This window comes from Dipodomys merriami, unplaced genomic scaffold (genome assembly GCF_024711535.1).
Source record: "Dipodomys merriami isolate MVZ:Mamm:240054 unplaced genomic scaffold, mDipMer1.0.p SCAF_19, whole genome shotgun sequence".
NCBI lineage: Eukaryota > Metazoa > Chordata > Mammalia > Rodentia > Heteromyidae > Dipodomys > Dipodomys merriami.
Window position 1 is genome coordinate 23,651,157 of NW_027203270.1, and position 18,013 is coordinate 23,669,169.

Here is an 18,013-nt window from a genome sequence, read left to right on the forward strand (position 1 = left end):
TCAGAATGTTCACTTTTAGAAGACTGAGTCAGTCACTTCTCTGACTTTTTTTTGCCCAATATCCCGGGTGGGGATGGGGGGCTGGCAAGGATTCTGTCCAAATCTTAAGGACTCCAGAAATTGCTTTCCATGTGAATAAATATTGGATAGCATCAGAATTGGTTTCTAGGGACCAGTATTATTTTGGCAGTAAAATTTAGGTGAAGTCAAAGAATGGAAAAAAAAATCAGTATCCATGAGAATTCAGGTTCTTAAAATGACAATCTCAGTTATATTCATTGTGCAGTAGACTATTTAAAACTTTAAGGGTTTTTTGTTACTGTTGTTTTGTTTCTTTTGCCATGGAGCATGATCTTGGCCTGGGTGCTGTTCCTGCACCTTTTTTGCTCAAGGCTAGCCCTCTGCCACTTAGAGTCACAGCTCTACTTCTGGTTTTTGTTTTTTTTGTGTGTGGCTAATTGGAGATAAGAGTCTCATGACTTTCCTGCCCTGGGCTGGCTTTGAACCAAGATCCTCAGATCTCAGCCTCCTCAGTAGTTATGATTACAGGCATGAGCCACCAGCACCCGGCTCTATTTTTAAGTCTTAAGGCGTGGTTGTTAAAATTCTTAGATTTCAGTAATGGTTTCAGAGAATTTATACACTGTGTGTGGTGTGTATGCGTGTGGCTGGGAATTGAACCTTTTACACACTGGCACTCAATTTACCAATTAACCACACTCCCAGTTTCCTCACCCACTTTTTTTTTTTAATCTTTTCAATAACATTGTGAAAGAGGCAAAGCAGAGTTATTAGCCTTGTTTTACAGATTAAATAACTGAAGCTCAGAGGTTTATTGACTTGCCTGCCCATAGTTACATAGTTAATACCATGCCAGAGATGTATCTAGAACCCAAGTCTTCCCATCTCTTGGGTTCACTCCCCATAATACAGGAAACTTAATCCTATTCATCTCTTATATACTGTACCTAGAGCAAAATGGGCTTTCTGTAGCTGCGGCTTAAAAATACTTGATAATGGCCAGGTGAAGTAGATCATGTCTGTAATCCTAGCTACTCTGGAGGCAGAGATCCATCCATTCAGAGTCATTCCTGAGCAAAAAATTCATGAGACCTCCCCCCCCACACACACACACATCTGAATCAAATAGCTGAGTGTAGTGATGCACACCTTCATTCTAGCTATGAAGTTAGGCTGAGATCAAGAAGATTAAGGCTTCAGGTCTGCCTGGGCAAAACAGTTCATGTGACTACATCTTAACAGAAAAAACTGAGTATGGTGCTACATTTGTCATCCCAGCTAAAGAGAGAAGTGCAAATTAGGATACCAGTCTACTCTAGGCAGAGTGAGCTAATCATAAAAATAACTAGAGCAAATAGCTATTAAGATGTCGCTCAAGTAGGTGAGTGCTCAGCAAATGTCAAGTCCTGAGTTCAAGCTCCAGTGCTGGAATACAGATTGTGTGTATCAGTGTTTAAAAGCTGATATTTTTCCATGAAAACTTACGTTGTATTGGAATAGCTTAAACTACTTTTTCATAAAGTCATAGAAATAAACCAAGACAACAAAGAGAATTGATTGGTAAACAAATCTTTAATTAAAAATAAATAAGGGGGGGGGCTGGGAAGGTGGCTCAGTGGTAGAGTGCTTGCCTTGCATGCACGAGGACCTGGGTTGGATTCCTCAGCACCACATAAGCAGAAAAAGCTGGAAGTGGCACTATCGCTCAAATGGTAGAGCGCTAGCCTTGAGCTGAAGAGCTGAGGGACAGTGCCCAGGCCCAGAGTTCAGGTCCCACAGCCGACAAAATAAACAAAGGAACTGGTGGCTCACGCCTATAATCCTACTACTCTGGAGGCTGAGATCTTAAGGAACACAGTTCAAAGCCAGCCTGCGCAGAAAAGGCTGGGAAACTTTTATCTCCAATTAACCATCAGTAAGCTGGAAGTGGAGCTGTGCCCTGAGTTCAAGGATCATGAATGGGGATGGGGGGCACTTAGTGGTAGAGTGCTTGCCTAGCATGCATGAAGCCCTGGGAGTGCTAGCCTTGAGCAAAAGAAGCTCAGAAAGAGTGCCTTGGCCCTGAGTTTAAGCCCCAAGACTGGCAAAATAAAAAAATTTTAAAAAAGAAAAGAAAAAATTAGCCAGGCAATGGTGGCTCACACCTGTAATCCTAGCTACTCAGGAGGCTGAGATCTCAGGATTAAGTTTTGAAGCCAGCTTGGGCAGGAAAGTCCCTGAGACTCTTATCTCCAGTTAATCAGCAAAGGAGCTATAAGGGAAACTGTGACTCAGATGTTAGAATGCTAGCCTTGAGCAAAAAAAGCTGAGGGACAGCACCAGGCTCTGAGTTCAAGCCCCAGGACTGGCAGAATAAATGAATACATAAGTCTGATAGAGCACCTGCCTGAAAGCTTGAGGCACTGAGTTTAAATTCCAGGAAACATACGTTTCCCCTTCAAAAAAAAAGTTTAACCTTAGTAGATTTTAGTTTTTGTATTTTTTGTGTTAGTAATGGAGCTTGAATATTCAGGGTCTCTGGCCTTGAGCTCTCCAGTTCTAGCTTTTTGCTGGTTAATAATTGGAGATACAAGTTTATTGGATTTGTCTGCCTAGTTAGCCTTGAACCTCAGTCCTCAGATCTCAGCCTCCTAAGTAGCTAGGATTATAGATACAAATCACAGGTGTACTGCTGTGGCATACTGTTTATTGTGGGTTATTTTAATGTCTTTTAATTATTTATAGATTTATAAATGTCTTGGGAACTAGAGATAGTGGCTTAGTGATTGAGCAGCAGCCTGCCTGGCATGCCACAGGCCCTGGGTTCTATCCCCAGTACCATATATATATATACACATTCAAATAATAAGTAATAAGGAAGGGGTATTGCTAACAATAAAATTAGTTCTGAGTTGGAAATTGTGAAAGCTAGCTGATAGATGCACAGGGATAGATACTGTCTTTACTGTCATATAGCTTTTAATTTTCCCTTAATAAATACGTTGTGGCTTTTTGCTTAGTTTTACTCTACTTTGTTTTTTGTTTCCTTGGGTGTTTTTTGGGGGGGTTGGTACTGAGGAGGTTTGAACTTATAACATTGTTAGTCAGGCACTCTACTGCTGAGACATGCCTCTAGCTTGTTTTGTTTGAGACAGGTACTCACCGTGTAGTCTAGGTTAGCCTAGAACTTAGCGTGTAGCTTATGCTAACACAAAATTCTCTTCCTTGGGCTGGGAAGGTGGCTCAGTGGTAGAGCGCTTGCCTTGCATGCCTGGGGCCCTGGGTTCGATTCTTCAACACCACACAAGCAAAAAGAAAAAAGCCAGAAGTGGCGCTGTGGCTCAAGTGGTAGAGCGCTAGCCTTGAGCTGAAGAGCGAGGGACAGCGCCCAGGCCCAGAGTTCAGGCCCCACGACCGGACCAAAAAAAAAAAAATTCTCTTCCTTCTGCTTCCTGAGTACTAGTGTTACAACAGGCATGTGCTACTGTGTCCAGCTAGAATCCTTGTTTGTTTTATTTATTTTGATATTTTCTTCTGTGAGTACTTAGCTAACCTAGTTCCCTCCTCCCCCTTCCTGGGGCTTGAACTCCGTCTATCCCTGAGCTTCTTTTGCTCAAGAGTAATACTCTTACTATGTGAACCACAGTGCCACTTCTGGCTTTTTCTGAGTAGTTTTTGCAGATAACAGTCTCATGGACTTTCCTGCCTGGGCTGGTTTTAAACCTCAGATCTCAGCCTCCTGAGTAGCTAGGATTACAGTCATGAGACACTGGCTCATAGAACCAAGTCCTATAAAATACAGTAAAAGCAAAACTGCACAACTGAGCCAGGTGCTGGTGACTCATGCCTGTAATCTTATATACTCACAAGGCTGAAATATTAGGATAGCTGTTTGAAGCCAGCCCAGTCAGGAAAGCCTATGAGATCAGACTCTTCTATCTTTGATTAACCACCAAAAATGACAGAAGTGGAACTCTGGCTCAAGGGGTAACGTGCTAGCTTTAAGCAGAAAAGCCAAGGGACAACACCTACATCCTGAGCTCCAGCCTTAGTACTGGCACCAAAAAAAAAAAAAAAAAAAAAAAAGGCAGTAAAAATCCTTAGAGCCGGGCACTAGAGGCTCACACCTATAATCCTAGCTACTTAGGAGACTGAGATCTGAGGGTCTCGGTTCAAAGCCAGCCTGGGCAGGAAAGTCTGTAAGACTCTTACCTCCAATAAACCTCTTAAAAAACTAGAAGTGGCTCTGTGGCTTACATGGCTAGCCTGGAACTGAAGAAATGAGGGACAGTACCCTGGCCCAGAGTTCAAGCCCCACGACCAACAAAAAAAGAAAAAAGCCAGGCACGGTGGCTCACACCTGTGTCCTAGCTTCTCTGGAGGTTGAGATCTAAGGACCTCGGTTCAAAGCCAGCCTGGGCAGGAAAGTTTGTGAGATTCTTAGCTCCAATAAACCACTAGAAAACCAGAAGTGGCACTGTGGCTCATGCGGTAGAGTGCTTGCTTTGAGCTGAAGAGTGCCGGGAAAACGCCCAAGCCCAGAGTTCAAGCCCCATGACTGACAAAAAAAAAAAAAAATCCTTAGAAATTTTAAAATGCTGATTGATTTTGTAAGTATGGTCACAATATAAATTCTCTTAGCAAACTACTTTTTTTTTTTTAATTGGTGGTGGGGCTTGAACTCTGAGCCTGGATGCGTCCCAGAACTCTTTGGCTCAGGGCTAGCACTCTATCACTTGAGCCGTAGTACCACTTCTGGTTTTCTGGTGGTTAATTGGAGATGAGTCTCACAGACTTATCTTGCCGATACTGTCTTTAAACAGTGATCCTCAGATCTCAGCCTCCTGAGTAGCTATGATTTACAGGTGTGATTCACCAGTGCCTGGCTTTTTTTTTTTTTTTTTACAAGATTTACTAAGTTACTCCAGCTGACTTTTTTAAATTTTTATTTATTTGCTTATTTTTTTTTCCATCGTGCGGTCTGAACTCTGGGCCTGGGTTCTGCCCCTCAGCTCTTCAGCTAAGGCTAGCTCTCTACCACTTGAGCCATAGCGCCACTTCTGGCTTTTTTCTGCTTATGTGGTACTGAGGAATCGAACCCAAGGCCTCATGCATGCAAAGCAAGCAATCTACCACTGAGCCACCTTCCCAGCCGAGGCTTCCATCCCCTCCCATCCCCCACAGTCCAGCTGACTTTAAACTGGTGGGGCTTAAGCAATCTTCTTGTCCCATTCTCTGGAATACTTAAGACTACATGTGTATGCCACACTGCCTGGCTTAACTGTTATTTTTAGTGTAAAATATCCTGATAACTTTAATAATAGTTAAATAACAGTTGTTGTGGCTTGTTTAAATACAAATATTTATAGCACACTGAGCACAAATATCTTTATTTCTTAGAAGAAACAATTCTTAGCTAGGTGCCAGTGGCTCACATTTGTGAGGATCACAGTGCAAAGCCATCCCACGCAGGATAATCCTTGAGACTCTTATCTCTATTAACTACCTAAAAGGCTGGAAGTGAAGCTGTGGTCCAAGTGGTAGAGCATTAGCCTTGAGCAAAAAAGCTCAGGGACAGCTCCCAGGACCAGGAAAAAAAAAAAAAAAGTTTCCTATTTAACGGTGAGCTTTAAACTATATACAAATTCTGAAAAAACCATTGCAAATTCTGAAAGAGAATTGTTTCTCATTTGCTGCTATCTCCCAAGCCTCATCCATTTTAGATCTTTTTTTTTTAACTGTATTTTTTTTGTCTTTTCTTTTTTGTTATTGGGGATCGAACCCAGGACGTTGCACTTGCTAGGCAAGCGCTTTGCCACTGAGCTACATCCCAGCCCCATTTTAGATCTTTTTTTTTTCCATTTTAAATCTTTACAATGTCTGTTGAGTGACTATTTCTTCAATTTATAGAATCTTTCTAATGTGTTTTCTCCCCACCCTACCCCTCTCTGTTTCTCCTCTACCTATCCTCTTAACTCCAGCCCTAAGCATGGAACTACAGGTTACTCTAAATGTGACTTTCAAAAATGAAACTCAAAGCTTTTTGGTTTCGGATCCAGAAAATACAACTTGGGCTGATGTTGAGGCTATGGTAAGTATTTGTTTTATTTCTCAATGGTTTAAGTGCAGATGTGTTTTCCAAAGGTCACTGATTTTTAGCAGTATTATTGTCATAGTATTTGTATTGAAGATATCTCCTTATGCAAGCAAATAAGTACCTTTTGAGAAACTCAGAAAGGGAAGGTAAAATTATTACATGAGGAAGTGGTGCTGTGGCTCAAATGGTAAAGTGCTCTCCTTGAGCTGAAGAACACAGGGACAACACCCAGGCCAAGAGTTCAAGTCCCACAATCGACAAAAAAAAAAAAAAAAAGAAATTATTACGCGAGATAGGATTTAGAAACCCTATTTATTTTAGAAACAGCTGAGAAATGAATTGCTGAGGGCCTCACTCCAACTAAGCCTCAGGAGAATATTCTCTTGCTTGAAAACAGATAAATTACTTTTGTTTGTGAACTGCCAGGAATATGACTTGTTTTGCAGGAGCCTATCAATTGTAAATTGCCAGATGAGAGGTTAGGGATTTCAGAATTGCCCAGAAAAAAAAAAAAAAAAAAACTCCCACAGATGCTTAGACAGCAGTCCATCAGTTCCTTTCTTTGCTAATGCTTTTCTTCATTTTCATTTGCCCTTTGTACTCACTGGTTTTGTTGGGTTTGTAGTGGTCAATGGTTCACTTCTTGCACATGTGTACTTATCTAATGTAGTCCTTTGGCTAAAAACCTGCCTTTACCTGGTTATTATCTGTGATGTTAACTGAAAAAGAAAATGTGTGGTGGCTGGGGGTGGAGGTGTAGTTGTGCAGATGGGAGGGCAGGGATGATAGGGAAAAAACAAAGGAGGAGGCAACAACGCTTGATAAGAAATGTACTTATTATCTTGCTCATGTAATTGTAACCCCTCTGTACTGTATTTTCACAATAAAAAAACTTACTTAAAAAAAGAAAAGAAAAGAAAATGGTGTAGAGATGTTAAATGTGATCTGATCTAGTCCTCTGCCTTTCAACAGGTATCTCTATATCTTAAACAAATGGTGGGCTGGGAAGGTGGCTCAGTGGTAGAGTGCTCACCTTGAAATGCATGAGGCTCAGGGTTTGATTCCTCAGCACCACATAAACAGAAAAAGTCGGAAGTGGCTCTGTGGCTCAAGTGGTAGAGTGCTAGTCTTGAGCTGAAGAGCTGAGGGACAGTGCCCAGGCCCAGAGTTCAGGCCCCACAACCAACAAAAACAAACAAACAAACAAACAAAAAAACAAGCAAATGGTTATCTAGAAAGAAAATATGAAAATCCAACAATTATCTTTCCTTCTTTCCTTTTTTAGTAGTTAAATGAGGAACTGACAACTTGTCTTTTTACTTTACTATAAAATTTAAATCACCTCTCGCACCTGTAAGCCTAGCTACTTAGGAGGTTGAGCCAGCCTGGGCAGGAAAGTCCATGAGATTCTTACCTCCACTAAACTACTCAGAAAAGGCTGGAAGTGGCACTGTGGCTCAAGTGGTAGAGCTTTGAGCAAAAAGAAGCTCTGGGAATGCCAGGCACCAGTGGCTCACACCTGTAATCCTAACTACTCAGAAGGCTGAGATCTGAGGATTGTGGTTCAAAGGCAGCCCAGGCAGAAAAGTCCATGAGACTCTTATCTCCAGTAAACCACTCAGAAAACTGGAAGTGGCACTGTGGCTCAAGTGGTAGAGTGCTAGCCTTGAGCTGAAGAACTGAAGGACAGCATACAGGCCCAGAGTTCAAGCTTCATGACTGACAAATAAAAGAGCAGCAGCTCAGCCGGGCGCTGGTGGCTCACGCCTGTAATCCTAGCTACTCAGGAGGCTGAGATCTGAGGATCTCGGTTCAAAGCCAGCGCGGGCAGGAGAGACCGTGAGACTCCTATCTCCAATAAACCACCAGAAAACCGGAAGTGGTGCTGTAGCTCAAGTGGTAGAGCGCTCGCCTTGAGCTGAAGAGCTGAGGGACAGCGCCCAGGCCCAGAGTTCAAGCCCCACGACCGACAAAAAAAAAAGAGCAGCAGCTCAGGGATACCACCCAAACCCTGAGTTCAAGCCAAAGGACCATCAATCAATCAATAAGTAAACAAATATAAAATAAAATTTAAATCATAAAATAATAATACATGTCCATTATTAAAAGTGAAAAAAATCCAAACATATAAAAGAGAAGTTAATGCTCCTCATTCCATTCTCTCTCACATCTGCTATTCTTTTAGGGAACCAGTATTAACAGTATTGTACATACTTGCCCACATTTTCCATGTTCATGTAGAGATCATTCAATAAACATTCTGTAGCTTGCTTTTCTTACCCAACAGTGTATCATAGACACAATTCTCAATCACTGAAGATCAGAGTTCATTCTTCATTAGCTATATTCCACAGTACAAATGGTATTGTACTGAAATATAGCTAACCATCTCTTGAAAGATTGTGCCTGTGTGTGTGTGTGTGTGTGTGTGTGTGTGTGTATTCTGGTGGTTGGACTCTGAGCCTTGGTACTATTCTTGAGCTTTTGTTCTCCAGGCTAGTGTTCTACCACTTGAACCACACCTCCACTTCCAGCTTTTTTTGGTTAATTGGAGGTAACAATCTCATGGACCTTCCTGCCCAGGCTGGCTTTGAACTGTGATCCTCAGATCTCAATCTCACGAGTAGCTAGCAAGGATATTAGGATTACAGGCATGAACCAGTGGTGCCTGGCTTTATTTTCTTTTTACCATTATAGAATATAAACTGCCAAAAGTATCTCTTTTTACTAATAATTTATGTGTTATTCTCTAAACTATCCACTGATCACAAGCCAGATGGTTTAAGTTTTCACAGGTATTGCCAGATGCTTTGCAAAATAGTTACATCAATTTAAAGAAATAGAAGTCAATGCTGTGCCTGAATGGTTTGCCAAAAGTGGATGGTACAGTTTTTTTTTCTTTTAAAGGTACTATTATAATGATATAGCATCTTACTGCTTTAATTTGTATTATCTGGCTACAAGTAAATTTGAACATCTGTTCATAGACACTCTTGATTTCCTCTTCTCTGAATTTTCTGTACATTTTTGTCATTTTACCTGAGCTGTTAATCTTTCTAAAAATTTTGCTGATTCTGTGTTGGAGATATTAACCTTTTATCTGTTACAAGTTGAAATTATTTTTCCTAGTCTATTGATTGTCTTTTTAAACTTTTGTGGTGATTTTTTCCATTAAAATATTTTGACTAGGGTGTATACTGCTGATAGCTAGGTACTAACCCAGCATACATGAGACCCTAGGTTCAATTTCCGGCCCACCAACAGCAAGAAGAAAAAAGACAAAGTGCTTATTTTATATAGTGAAAAACACCCACTTTTTCCTTTCTTTTCATTTGCAGGTAAAAGTTTCATTTGATCTGAACACTATTCAAATAAAATACTTGGATGAGGAAAATGAAGAGGTAAAAGTATATTATAGTCCCCATTACTGGGTACTCAGAATCTTATTTCTCTAGAGTGATATGGAGTTTGAGAAATTCAGAATAGCATTTATCTAATTTATGCAGTGGTTTAACATATTTGATAATTGCATGTTCTAGAAGACTGGTAGCATCTAAGGTAGAGGTGAGAAATAGAGAAGCAGTATGAAGAATATCTGAGAGAAGTTAAAATTATATGATGATTTTAAGTTCAGATAGAACAAAAGCTGTCATTTATAATAATAAAAAAATAACGGCTACTCTCTATGTATTGGTTTTAGTGTGTCAAACTAACAACAATATTATGGTGGTGGGTTCTTTGTTTCTATTTTTTGTCGGTCCTGAGGCTTGAACTCTGGGCCTAGGTGCTGTCCCTCAGCTCTTCAGCTAAAGTAAGCACTCTACCATTTGAGCCACAGCACCACCTCCAGTTTTCTGGTGATTAATTGAAGATAAGTCTCACACACTTTTCTGCCCAGGCTGGCTTTGAACTGTTGTCCTTATATCTCATCCTCCTGAGTAGCTAGGAGTACAGGCGTGAGCCACCAGTGCCCAGCTTAATACTACATTTGAGGTACATTCTCTATTTTTCCAAGAGGGAACTGAGGCACCGAAAGTTTGCATAGCTTACATCAAGGCTCAGAAGCTTGGAATTAGTTGAGTTGATTCTCTGGCTCTGTGAATAGGTTCCTTATTATATTATGCTGCCTGTTAATATACCCAAAATAAGAGTAAGCAATAAAAATTATTCATACTGATACTGGTAGCTCACATATATATTCTTAGCTACTCAGGAGGCTGAATTCTGAGCATCAAAGTTCAAACCCAGCCCAGGTAGGAAAGTCCATGAGATTCTTATCTCAACCACCAAAAAGCTGTGTTTCAGCCGGGCACTGGTGGCTCACGCCTGTAATCCTAGCTACTCAGGAGGCTGAGATCTGAGGATCCCGGTTCAAAGCCAGCCCGGGCAGGAGAGACCGTGAGACTCCTATCTCAAATAAACCACCAGAAAACCGGAAGTGGCGCTGTAGCTCAAGTGGTAGAGCGCTCACCTTGAGCTGAAGAGCTGAAGGACAGCGCCCAGGCCCAGAGTTCAAGCCCCACAACCGACAAAAAAAAAAAAAAGAAAAAAAGCTGTGTTTCAAGTGATAGAATGCTAGCCTTGAGCAAAAAGATCATGGACTGGACAGTGCCCAGGTCCTGAGTCAAGCATGTGGACTAGCACTAAATAAAAAGCCGGGTGCCAGTGGTTCACACCTGTAATCCTAGCTACTCAAGAGGCTGAGATCTGAGGATCATGCTTCAAAGCAAGCAGGACAGGAAAAGACCATGAAACTCCTATCTCTAATAAACCACTAGAAAACCGGAAGTGGCGCTGTAGCTCAAGTGGTAGAGTAAGCGCTCACCTTGAGCTAAAGAGCTGAGGGACAACGCCCAGGCCCAGAGTTCAAGCCCCACGACCAACAATAAATAAATAAATAAATAAATAAATAAAGCCAGGAGCTGGTGGGTCAGGCCTGTAATCCTAGCTACTAAGGAGGCTGAGATCTGAGGATTTCCGTTCAAAGCCAGCCCAGACAGGAAAGTCCATGAGATTCTTATCTCCAATAAACTTCCAGAAAATCAGAAGTAGCACTGTGGCTCAAATGGAAGAGCTCTCACCTTGAGCTGAAGAGCTGAGGGACAGTGCCCAGGGCCAGAGTTCAAGTCCCATGACGGGGAGGGGAGAGGAAGGGAAGAGGGGTGACAGAGAGAGAGAGAGAGAGAGAGAGAGAGAGAGAGAGGGAAAAGAAAAAAAAGAAGGAAGGAAAGAAAGAGAAAAAGAAAGAAAGAAAGAAAATAATTCTTAGCAAGTGGTACTGGAAACGTTGAACCCCTACCTTGAGATTATCATATGAGACTTGTCTTGTTAACAAATGCTAAAATGATAGGTGCTTGTAATTCACAGTTGCTTTTTTCTCTTTATAGGTATCCATCAACAGTCAAGGTGAGTCCCTGACAGAATCTATTTAGCTTTATATAAAATTTTCTCTGCTCACTGAGGCATTTCCATTTATACATGTTATTTTTTATATATAGGATGATGCTTTTGTGTATTATAAGGACAGCTTTAATGGAGGTTCTCTTGTATTTAAGGTGCAGATTCTCTATGCCTCCCAGTTTGTCACATAATTTTTTCCCTTGGTATTGCATTTGTCTCTGACTAGGCATATGTGTTAATATCATCTTACAACTTTTAAACTTCATGTTCCCAAAGTTTACCTGTTGATTGTTTTTTCAGAGCTTTGAATACATTTTTCCACAGGAACCATGTTATATTTGAAGATTATTTCCCAAGCTGGCCCCCAACAATAACCAACTGAAATAATATAGTGCTAATAACATACTACAATCCATGAGCAGGGCTCTGGTGGCTCATACCTGTAATCCTAGCTACTCAGGAGGCTGAGATCTGAGAATTGTTGGAAACCAGCCATGCAGAAAAGTCCAAGTGAGACTTTTATTTCCAATTAACCACTCAAAACCTGGAAATGGAACTATAGCTGAATGTGGTGGAGCACTAGCCTTAAGCAAAAAGACCTTAGGGACAATGCCAGACCCTGGGTTTAAGCCCATGACTGAAAAAAAAATTTTTTTAATGTAAAAAAAAAAAGCCATGAACTGCCTTGAATCCTACTGTGAAGGATCTGGGTTTGGTTTTGTAACTAAAAGACTAGAGTAGAAAAGAGACTTAAGGAGGGAGAAGTGATCTGCAGTGGGCTGAGTAGGGAGTTTGTCAGCAAAAAGGTAGTAGTTACTCATATATAATGATTGTGAACTAAGAATTAAATCAAGCTTGGCTATATTTCTTTTTTAAATAAATTTTAGTGTATACATTTAAGGTATAAGAAATCTTGCATTGGCCTGGCAACAAAAAAGAAAAAAGTGCTTGCACATATATAAAGATAGTACAATAGTTCCTGTAGTGGAATAAATTAAAGTATGTAGCATCTCACCTGGTTATCCATCCCTCCACTCTACCTCTGTCCCCAAGGCAAGGGCAGCTATAATCTACTCCATTAGCAAAAATCCTGAGGACTACACACTATTATTAGCTATTGTTCTCGTGCTGTACGTTAAAAGTGTAGGATTAACCAGGCATAGTGATGTAAGCCTGTAAGCCAAGGACTTGGGAGCTGTAAATTTGAAGCTAGTTACAGAGCAAGATACTGTCTAGAAACCAAACTACCTGTAGAATTACGATTTTTATTTGCTAGAATGCTTATGACTCATGAAGAAATGTTACTGTGTATCTTTTTGCCCTTTTAGGAGAATATGAAGAAGCACTTAAGGTAATTCTTATTTCATCTTATTTTCAACTAATTTAAAAATATTCCTTGGGAGTGGTGCTGTGACTCAAGTGGAAGAGCACTAGCCTTGAGCAATAGGAGCTTGGGGACAGCACCAAGGCCCAGAGTTCAAGAACTAGGACTTGGCAAAAAAATATAAATAAATGTTTTAAAATTCCTTGATTAAAACTTGAACTTTTTTAGAAATTAGGGAAACTCTGCAATAAGTTGAGCATATCACTCAGCAAAAGATTCTTCTAAGCCAGGTGTCCATGGCTCATACCTGTACTACTAGCTACTCAGGAGGCTAAGATCTGATGATTGCAGTTCAAAGCCAGCCCAGGCAAGAAAGTCTGAACACTCTTATCTCAAATTAACCACAAGAAAACTGGTGGTAGCACTGTGGCTCAGTGGTTGAGCACTAGCCTTGAGCAAAATGCTCAGGGAGAGTGCCCAGGCCCCTAAGTTCATACCCTTACGACTGGTGGGGGAAAGGGATGGGGAGATTCTTTTCATTCTTCTAGCCAAGTACTGGTAGGTCATGCATGTAATCCTAACTGCATGAGGCTGAGATCTGGAAGATACAATTTGATGCCAGCCTAGGCAGAAAAGTTTGCTGGACTTCATCTCTAAAAAAACTAAGGCTAATTGGAAGGCTAATGTGGGAGGATCTCCATTTGAGGCCAAAATGGGCAGCACAGGGAAAACCTGTCTCAAAACAGAGAAATATTAACACAGTTAATGCAAAATCTCACCTAAAACTTGCTACACTAAAAACCTAAATTTGGGCTGGGAAGGTGGCTCAGTGGTAGAGCGCTTGCCTTGCATGCTTGAAGCCCTGGATTCCCTTCCTCAGCACCACATAAGCAGAAGAAAAAAAAAAAAAAAAAAGCTGGAAGTGGTGCTGTGGCTCAAGTGGTAGAGTGCTAGCCTTGAGCTGCAGAGCTGAGGCACAGTGTGCCCAGGCCCAGAGTTCAGGCCCCACGACCAGACCCCCCACCCCCCCCCCCCAAAAAAAAAAACAACTAAATTTAAGCCAGGTGATAGTGGCTCACACCTGTTATCCTAGCTATTCAGAAGGTTCAGATCTGAGGATCCCAGTTCAAAGCCAGCCCAGGCAGGAAAGTCCATGAGACTCTTTATTTTCAATAAACTACTCAAAAAAGCCAGAAGTGGGGGCTTGGAAGGTGGCTCAGTGGTAGAGTGCTTGTCTCGTATGCGTGAGGCCCTGGGTTTGATTCCACAGCACCAGAAAAGCAGAAAAGGCCGGAAGTGGTGCTGTGGCTCAAGTGATAGAGCACTAGCCTTGAGCTGAAGAGCTAAGATATCTTAGCAGCTGGGTGCTGATGGTTCATACCTGTAATCTTCCCTACTCAGGAGGCTGAGATCTAAGGATTGTGCTTTAAAGCCAGCCCAGGCAGGAATGTCCATGAGACTCTTATCTCCAATTATCCTCCAGAAAACTGGAAGTGGTGCTGTGACTCAGAGGTAGAACACTAGCCTTGGACCAAAGAGTTCAGGGACAGCATCCAGGCCCTGTGTTCAAGCCCCATGGCCAACCTCAATATATCTTGGGAATGGAACCCAAGACTAAATTTGAAATTAATTTGGGTTTCATATACACCTTATACACATAGCCTAGATGTAATTTTTGGGGTTTGTTTTGTTTTTTTTTTTGGTCTTTTTTGGTACTGGGAATCAGACCTAAGATGTTGCACTTGCTAGGAAAGCTCTTTGCCTCGAGCTACATCCCAACCCTCTACAGTTTTTTTTTTAATACACCATTGTTTTGGTTGCAGTTTGGCTTATAAGACCAGCTGTAGAATTTTCCATTTTTGCATCATGTGCCTCCAGTAATTTGATTTTGAAGGATTTCACATTAGGTACACTCTACCTATATTTTTTAATATAGCAAGCAAAAATTATAGCATAATTCACTGCACTTTTCTATTTCTGTGCTTTCAAAGTCCATTTGGAAAGGAGAATCACACAGTATGTGTTTGTTTTGTAACATATGCTCTCAGATGGCAGTTAAGCAGGGAAACCAACTGCAGATGCAAGTCTATGAAGGGCACCATATTGTTGATGAAGCCCCACCTCCAGTTGTTACAGAAAAACGGACAGTTGCCAGGCCAGGGAAGAAGCCACTTGCACATTATTCTTCACTAGTGAGAGTTTTGGGATCAGAGATGAAGACTCCAGAGGAGCCAACAGTACAGGTATGTCCAGTTCTCTAACCTTTTGTCTCATTGTCCTTAATAGAAAATTTGAGTATGCACCAAAGATTTAGGAGTTACTGTGACCATCTTCCTATAATATTTTGAAACAGGTAGCTATGGTTTATTTCTAGAGATAGAGCAGCATAGTAGAATACATACTTTGTTTTATTTTTCTGTTCCTTCACACTGTGACTGTTAAAACCATATGTTTATATAATTTGGCAACAGAAATCTCAAAATGATACATTTCAGAAAAATTGTTAAAAATAAGAAAAATAACTTCCAGGAATCTTGGATTCTGTTTTCTTGTAGTCATTTCCACTTGCTCCTTGTGACAGAAACCAGCCTCAAGATAAACCCCCAGACTGGTTCACCAGCTATCTGGAAACAGTGAGTATTCTCTCTGATTTGGCTTCTAGTAGCATTGTTGGCACCAGTGGAATGTGGCAGAAATGGGAAGTCGAATATAGATGGTTGTTACCTCTGCTACAGATGAATGAGGAATGATAGCTAATAATTCTAGACTCAGAGTAGATATGGTTAAGAAAGCTCTAACTTTTGTCTTTGTATGTATGTATGTATATATGATGTATGTATGTATGTATTTAGTCGGTTGTAGGAGTCTCACAGCCTTTCCTCCCTGGGCTAACTTCAAACTGTGATCCTCAAATCTCAGCCTCCTGAGTAGCTAGGATTACAGGCATGAGCCACAGGTGCCCAGCCCTCAAATTTTTTTGTATTAGTCCTGGGGCTTGAACTCAGGGCCTGAGTTCTGTATCTATCTGAGCTTTAGTGCTCAAGGTTAGTGCTCTACCACTTAAGCCACATCTCTACTTCCAGCTTCTGGTGGTTACTTGGAAATGAGTCTCATGGACTTTCTTGCCTGAGCAAGCTTTAAACAGAACCTGGCTCTTAACTCTAGTTAAATAGTAAAATGTCTGACAGGAGGTATTGCTCAAGAGGTAGAGCCTCAGCCTTGAGAAAAAAAGCTGAGGTAGATTCCAAGTCCTTGAATTTAAACCCTGGTACTGGCACACACACAAAAAAGAAGAAATCTACTCAGCAAAAGGATTTCTTGGTCTTTTCTTTTCTTTTCTTTTCTTTTTTCCAGTCATGGGGCTTGAACTCTTAGCTTGGGTGCTGTCCTTGTGTTCTTCAGCTCAAGGCAAGCACTCTACCCCTTAAGCCACAGCACCACTTCTGGTTTTCTGGTGGTTAATTGGAAATAAGAGTCTCATGGACTTTCCTGCCCAGGCTGACTTTGAACCATGATGTTCAAATCTCAGCCTCTTGAGTAGCTAGGATCACAGGCATGAGCCACCAATGCCCAACATGGTATTTTCTTTGAACTAAGTGAGCTATGGAAGATTATAGACTTTTTGTTATATTTGTGTTTATTCATTCAATAGATATAATTGTTTATTATTCTTTTTTTTTTTTTTTTCCAATCCTGTGGCTTGAATTCAGGCCTGGACACTGTCCTTAAGACTCTTTTTTTTTTTTTTTTTTTTTTTTGTCGGTCGTGGGGCTTGAACTCTGGGCCTGGGCGCTGTCCCTCAGCTCTTCAGCTCAAGGCGAGCACTCTACCACTTGAGCTACAGCGCCACTTCTGGTTTTCTGGTGGTTTATTGGAGATAGGAGTCTCACGGTCTTTCCTGCCCGGGCTGGCTTTGAACCGCGATCCTCAGATCTCAGCCTCCTGAGTAGCTAGGATTACAGGCGTGAGCCACCAGCGCCCGGCTATTCTTTCTTTTTTTTTTTTTTTTTTTGTCGGTCGTGGGGCTTGAACTCTGGGCCTGGGCGTTGTCCCTTAGCTCTTCAGCTCAAGGCGAGCGCTCTACCACTTGAGCTACAGCGCCACTTCCGGTTTTCTGGTGGTTTTATTGGAGATAGGAGTCTCACGGTCTCTCCTGCCCGGGCTGGCTTTGAACCGCGATCCTCAGATCTCAGCCTCCTGAGTAGCTAGGATTACAGGCGTGAGCCACCAGCGCCCGGCTCCCGGCTATTCTTATAGATGTGTGATTTCCAGTCTGTTGATATCTTCACAGAATTGTTAACTAAATCCCCCCTCCCCCCCCCCCCCCGCATCTTCTCTCTTTTCTAGTTCAGAGAGCAAGTGGTTAAAGAAACAGTTGAGAAGCTTGAACAGAAATTACATGAGAAGCTTGTCCTCCAAAACCCACCATTGGGTTCCTGTACCTCAGAAGGCTCAATGCCTGTTTCAGAGGAAACCCTGTTTTTTCCAGAAAATCAGTTCAGCTGGTATATTGCTTGCAGCAACTGCCAAAGAAGGATTGTTGGTGTGCGCTACCAGTGTAGGTAAGCAGTCATTTGGGAATAGTCAGGTACTGGTAAGCCTTAGGGGAGAGACTTCTTAGAATTCTATATAGTTAAAGGGAAACTGGGTGTCTTCTGTCTCTGGAACCTTAGATGTCTTAACTCTGAGTTGGAATCACAAGCTGTTCTTCACCTCTGTGTTTTAATAGGTTAAAGAATACCATTCTGGGGCTGGGAAGGTAGCTCAGTGGTAGAGCGCTTGTCTTACATGCTCGAGGCCCTGGGTTCGATTCCTCAGCACCACATAAGCAAAAAGAAAAAAGCCGGAAGTGGCGCTGTGGCTCAAGTGGTAGAGCGCTAGCCATGAGCTGAAGAGCTGAGGGACAGCGCCCAGGCCCACAGTTCAGGCCCCACGACTGGACCCCCCCAAAAAAAGAATACCATTCTGATTGCTCTGTTTACATACACATTTGTATCAACCGAAGCAAGTAAAGCTGTGTTCCCAAGACAAAATTAGATCACTAAGGACAGTTTAAATTTTGTTACAAATGCTCTCATTTCTTGCTTCCCCCCATAGATTGTCGCACAAAAAAAAAGATAAATTAATTTCATTATCCTTACTTTATTAATGAGGATTATCAAGATTTGGATTTACTGGGTGATAGGCATAGT

At 41.6% G+C, this 18,013-nt stretch overlaps 1 protein-coding gene across 2 annotated transcripts in view; it reads left to right on the top strand.

The window, feature by feature from the left end:
• The window catches only part of Nbr1 (NBR1 autophagy cargo receptor), a 40,782-nt gene that overhangs the window by 1,201 nt on the left and 21,568 nt on the right, over positions 1 to 18,013 (top strand). For both annotated transcript variants that reach the window (XM_070027791.1, XM_070027792.1), the window contains exons 2-8: positions 5,982 to 6,091; positions 9,436 to 9,498; positions 11,485 to 11,503; positions 12,826 to 12,848; positions 14,870 to 15,064; positions 15,377 to 15,454; positions 17,169 to 17,383. In XM_070027791.1, coding sequence (XP_069883892.1) covers positions 5,982 to 6,091; positions 9,436 to 9,498; positions 11,485 to 11,503; positions 12,826 to 12,848; positions 14,870 to 15,064; positions 15,377 to 15,454; positions 17,169 to 17,383 — 703 coding nt within the window. The remainder of the gene's footprint in view (positions 1 to 5,981; positions 6,092 to 9,435; positions 9,499 to 11,484; positions 11,504 to 12,825; positions 12,849 to 14,869; positions 15,065 to 15,376; positions 15,455 to 17,168; positions 17,384 to 18,013) is intronic.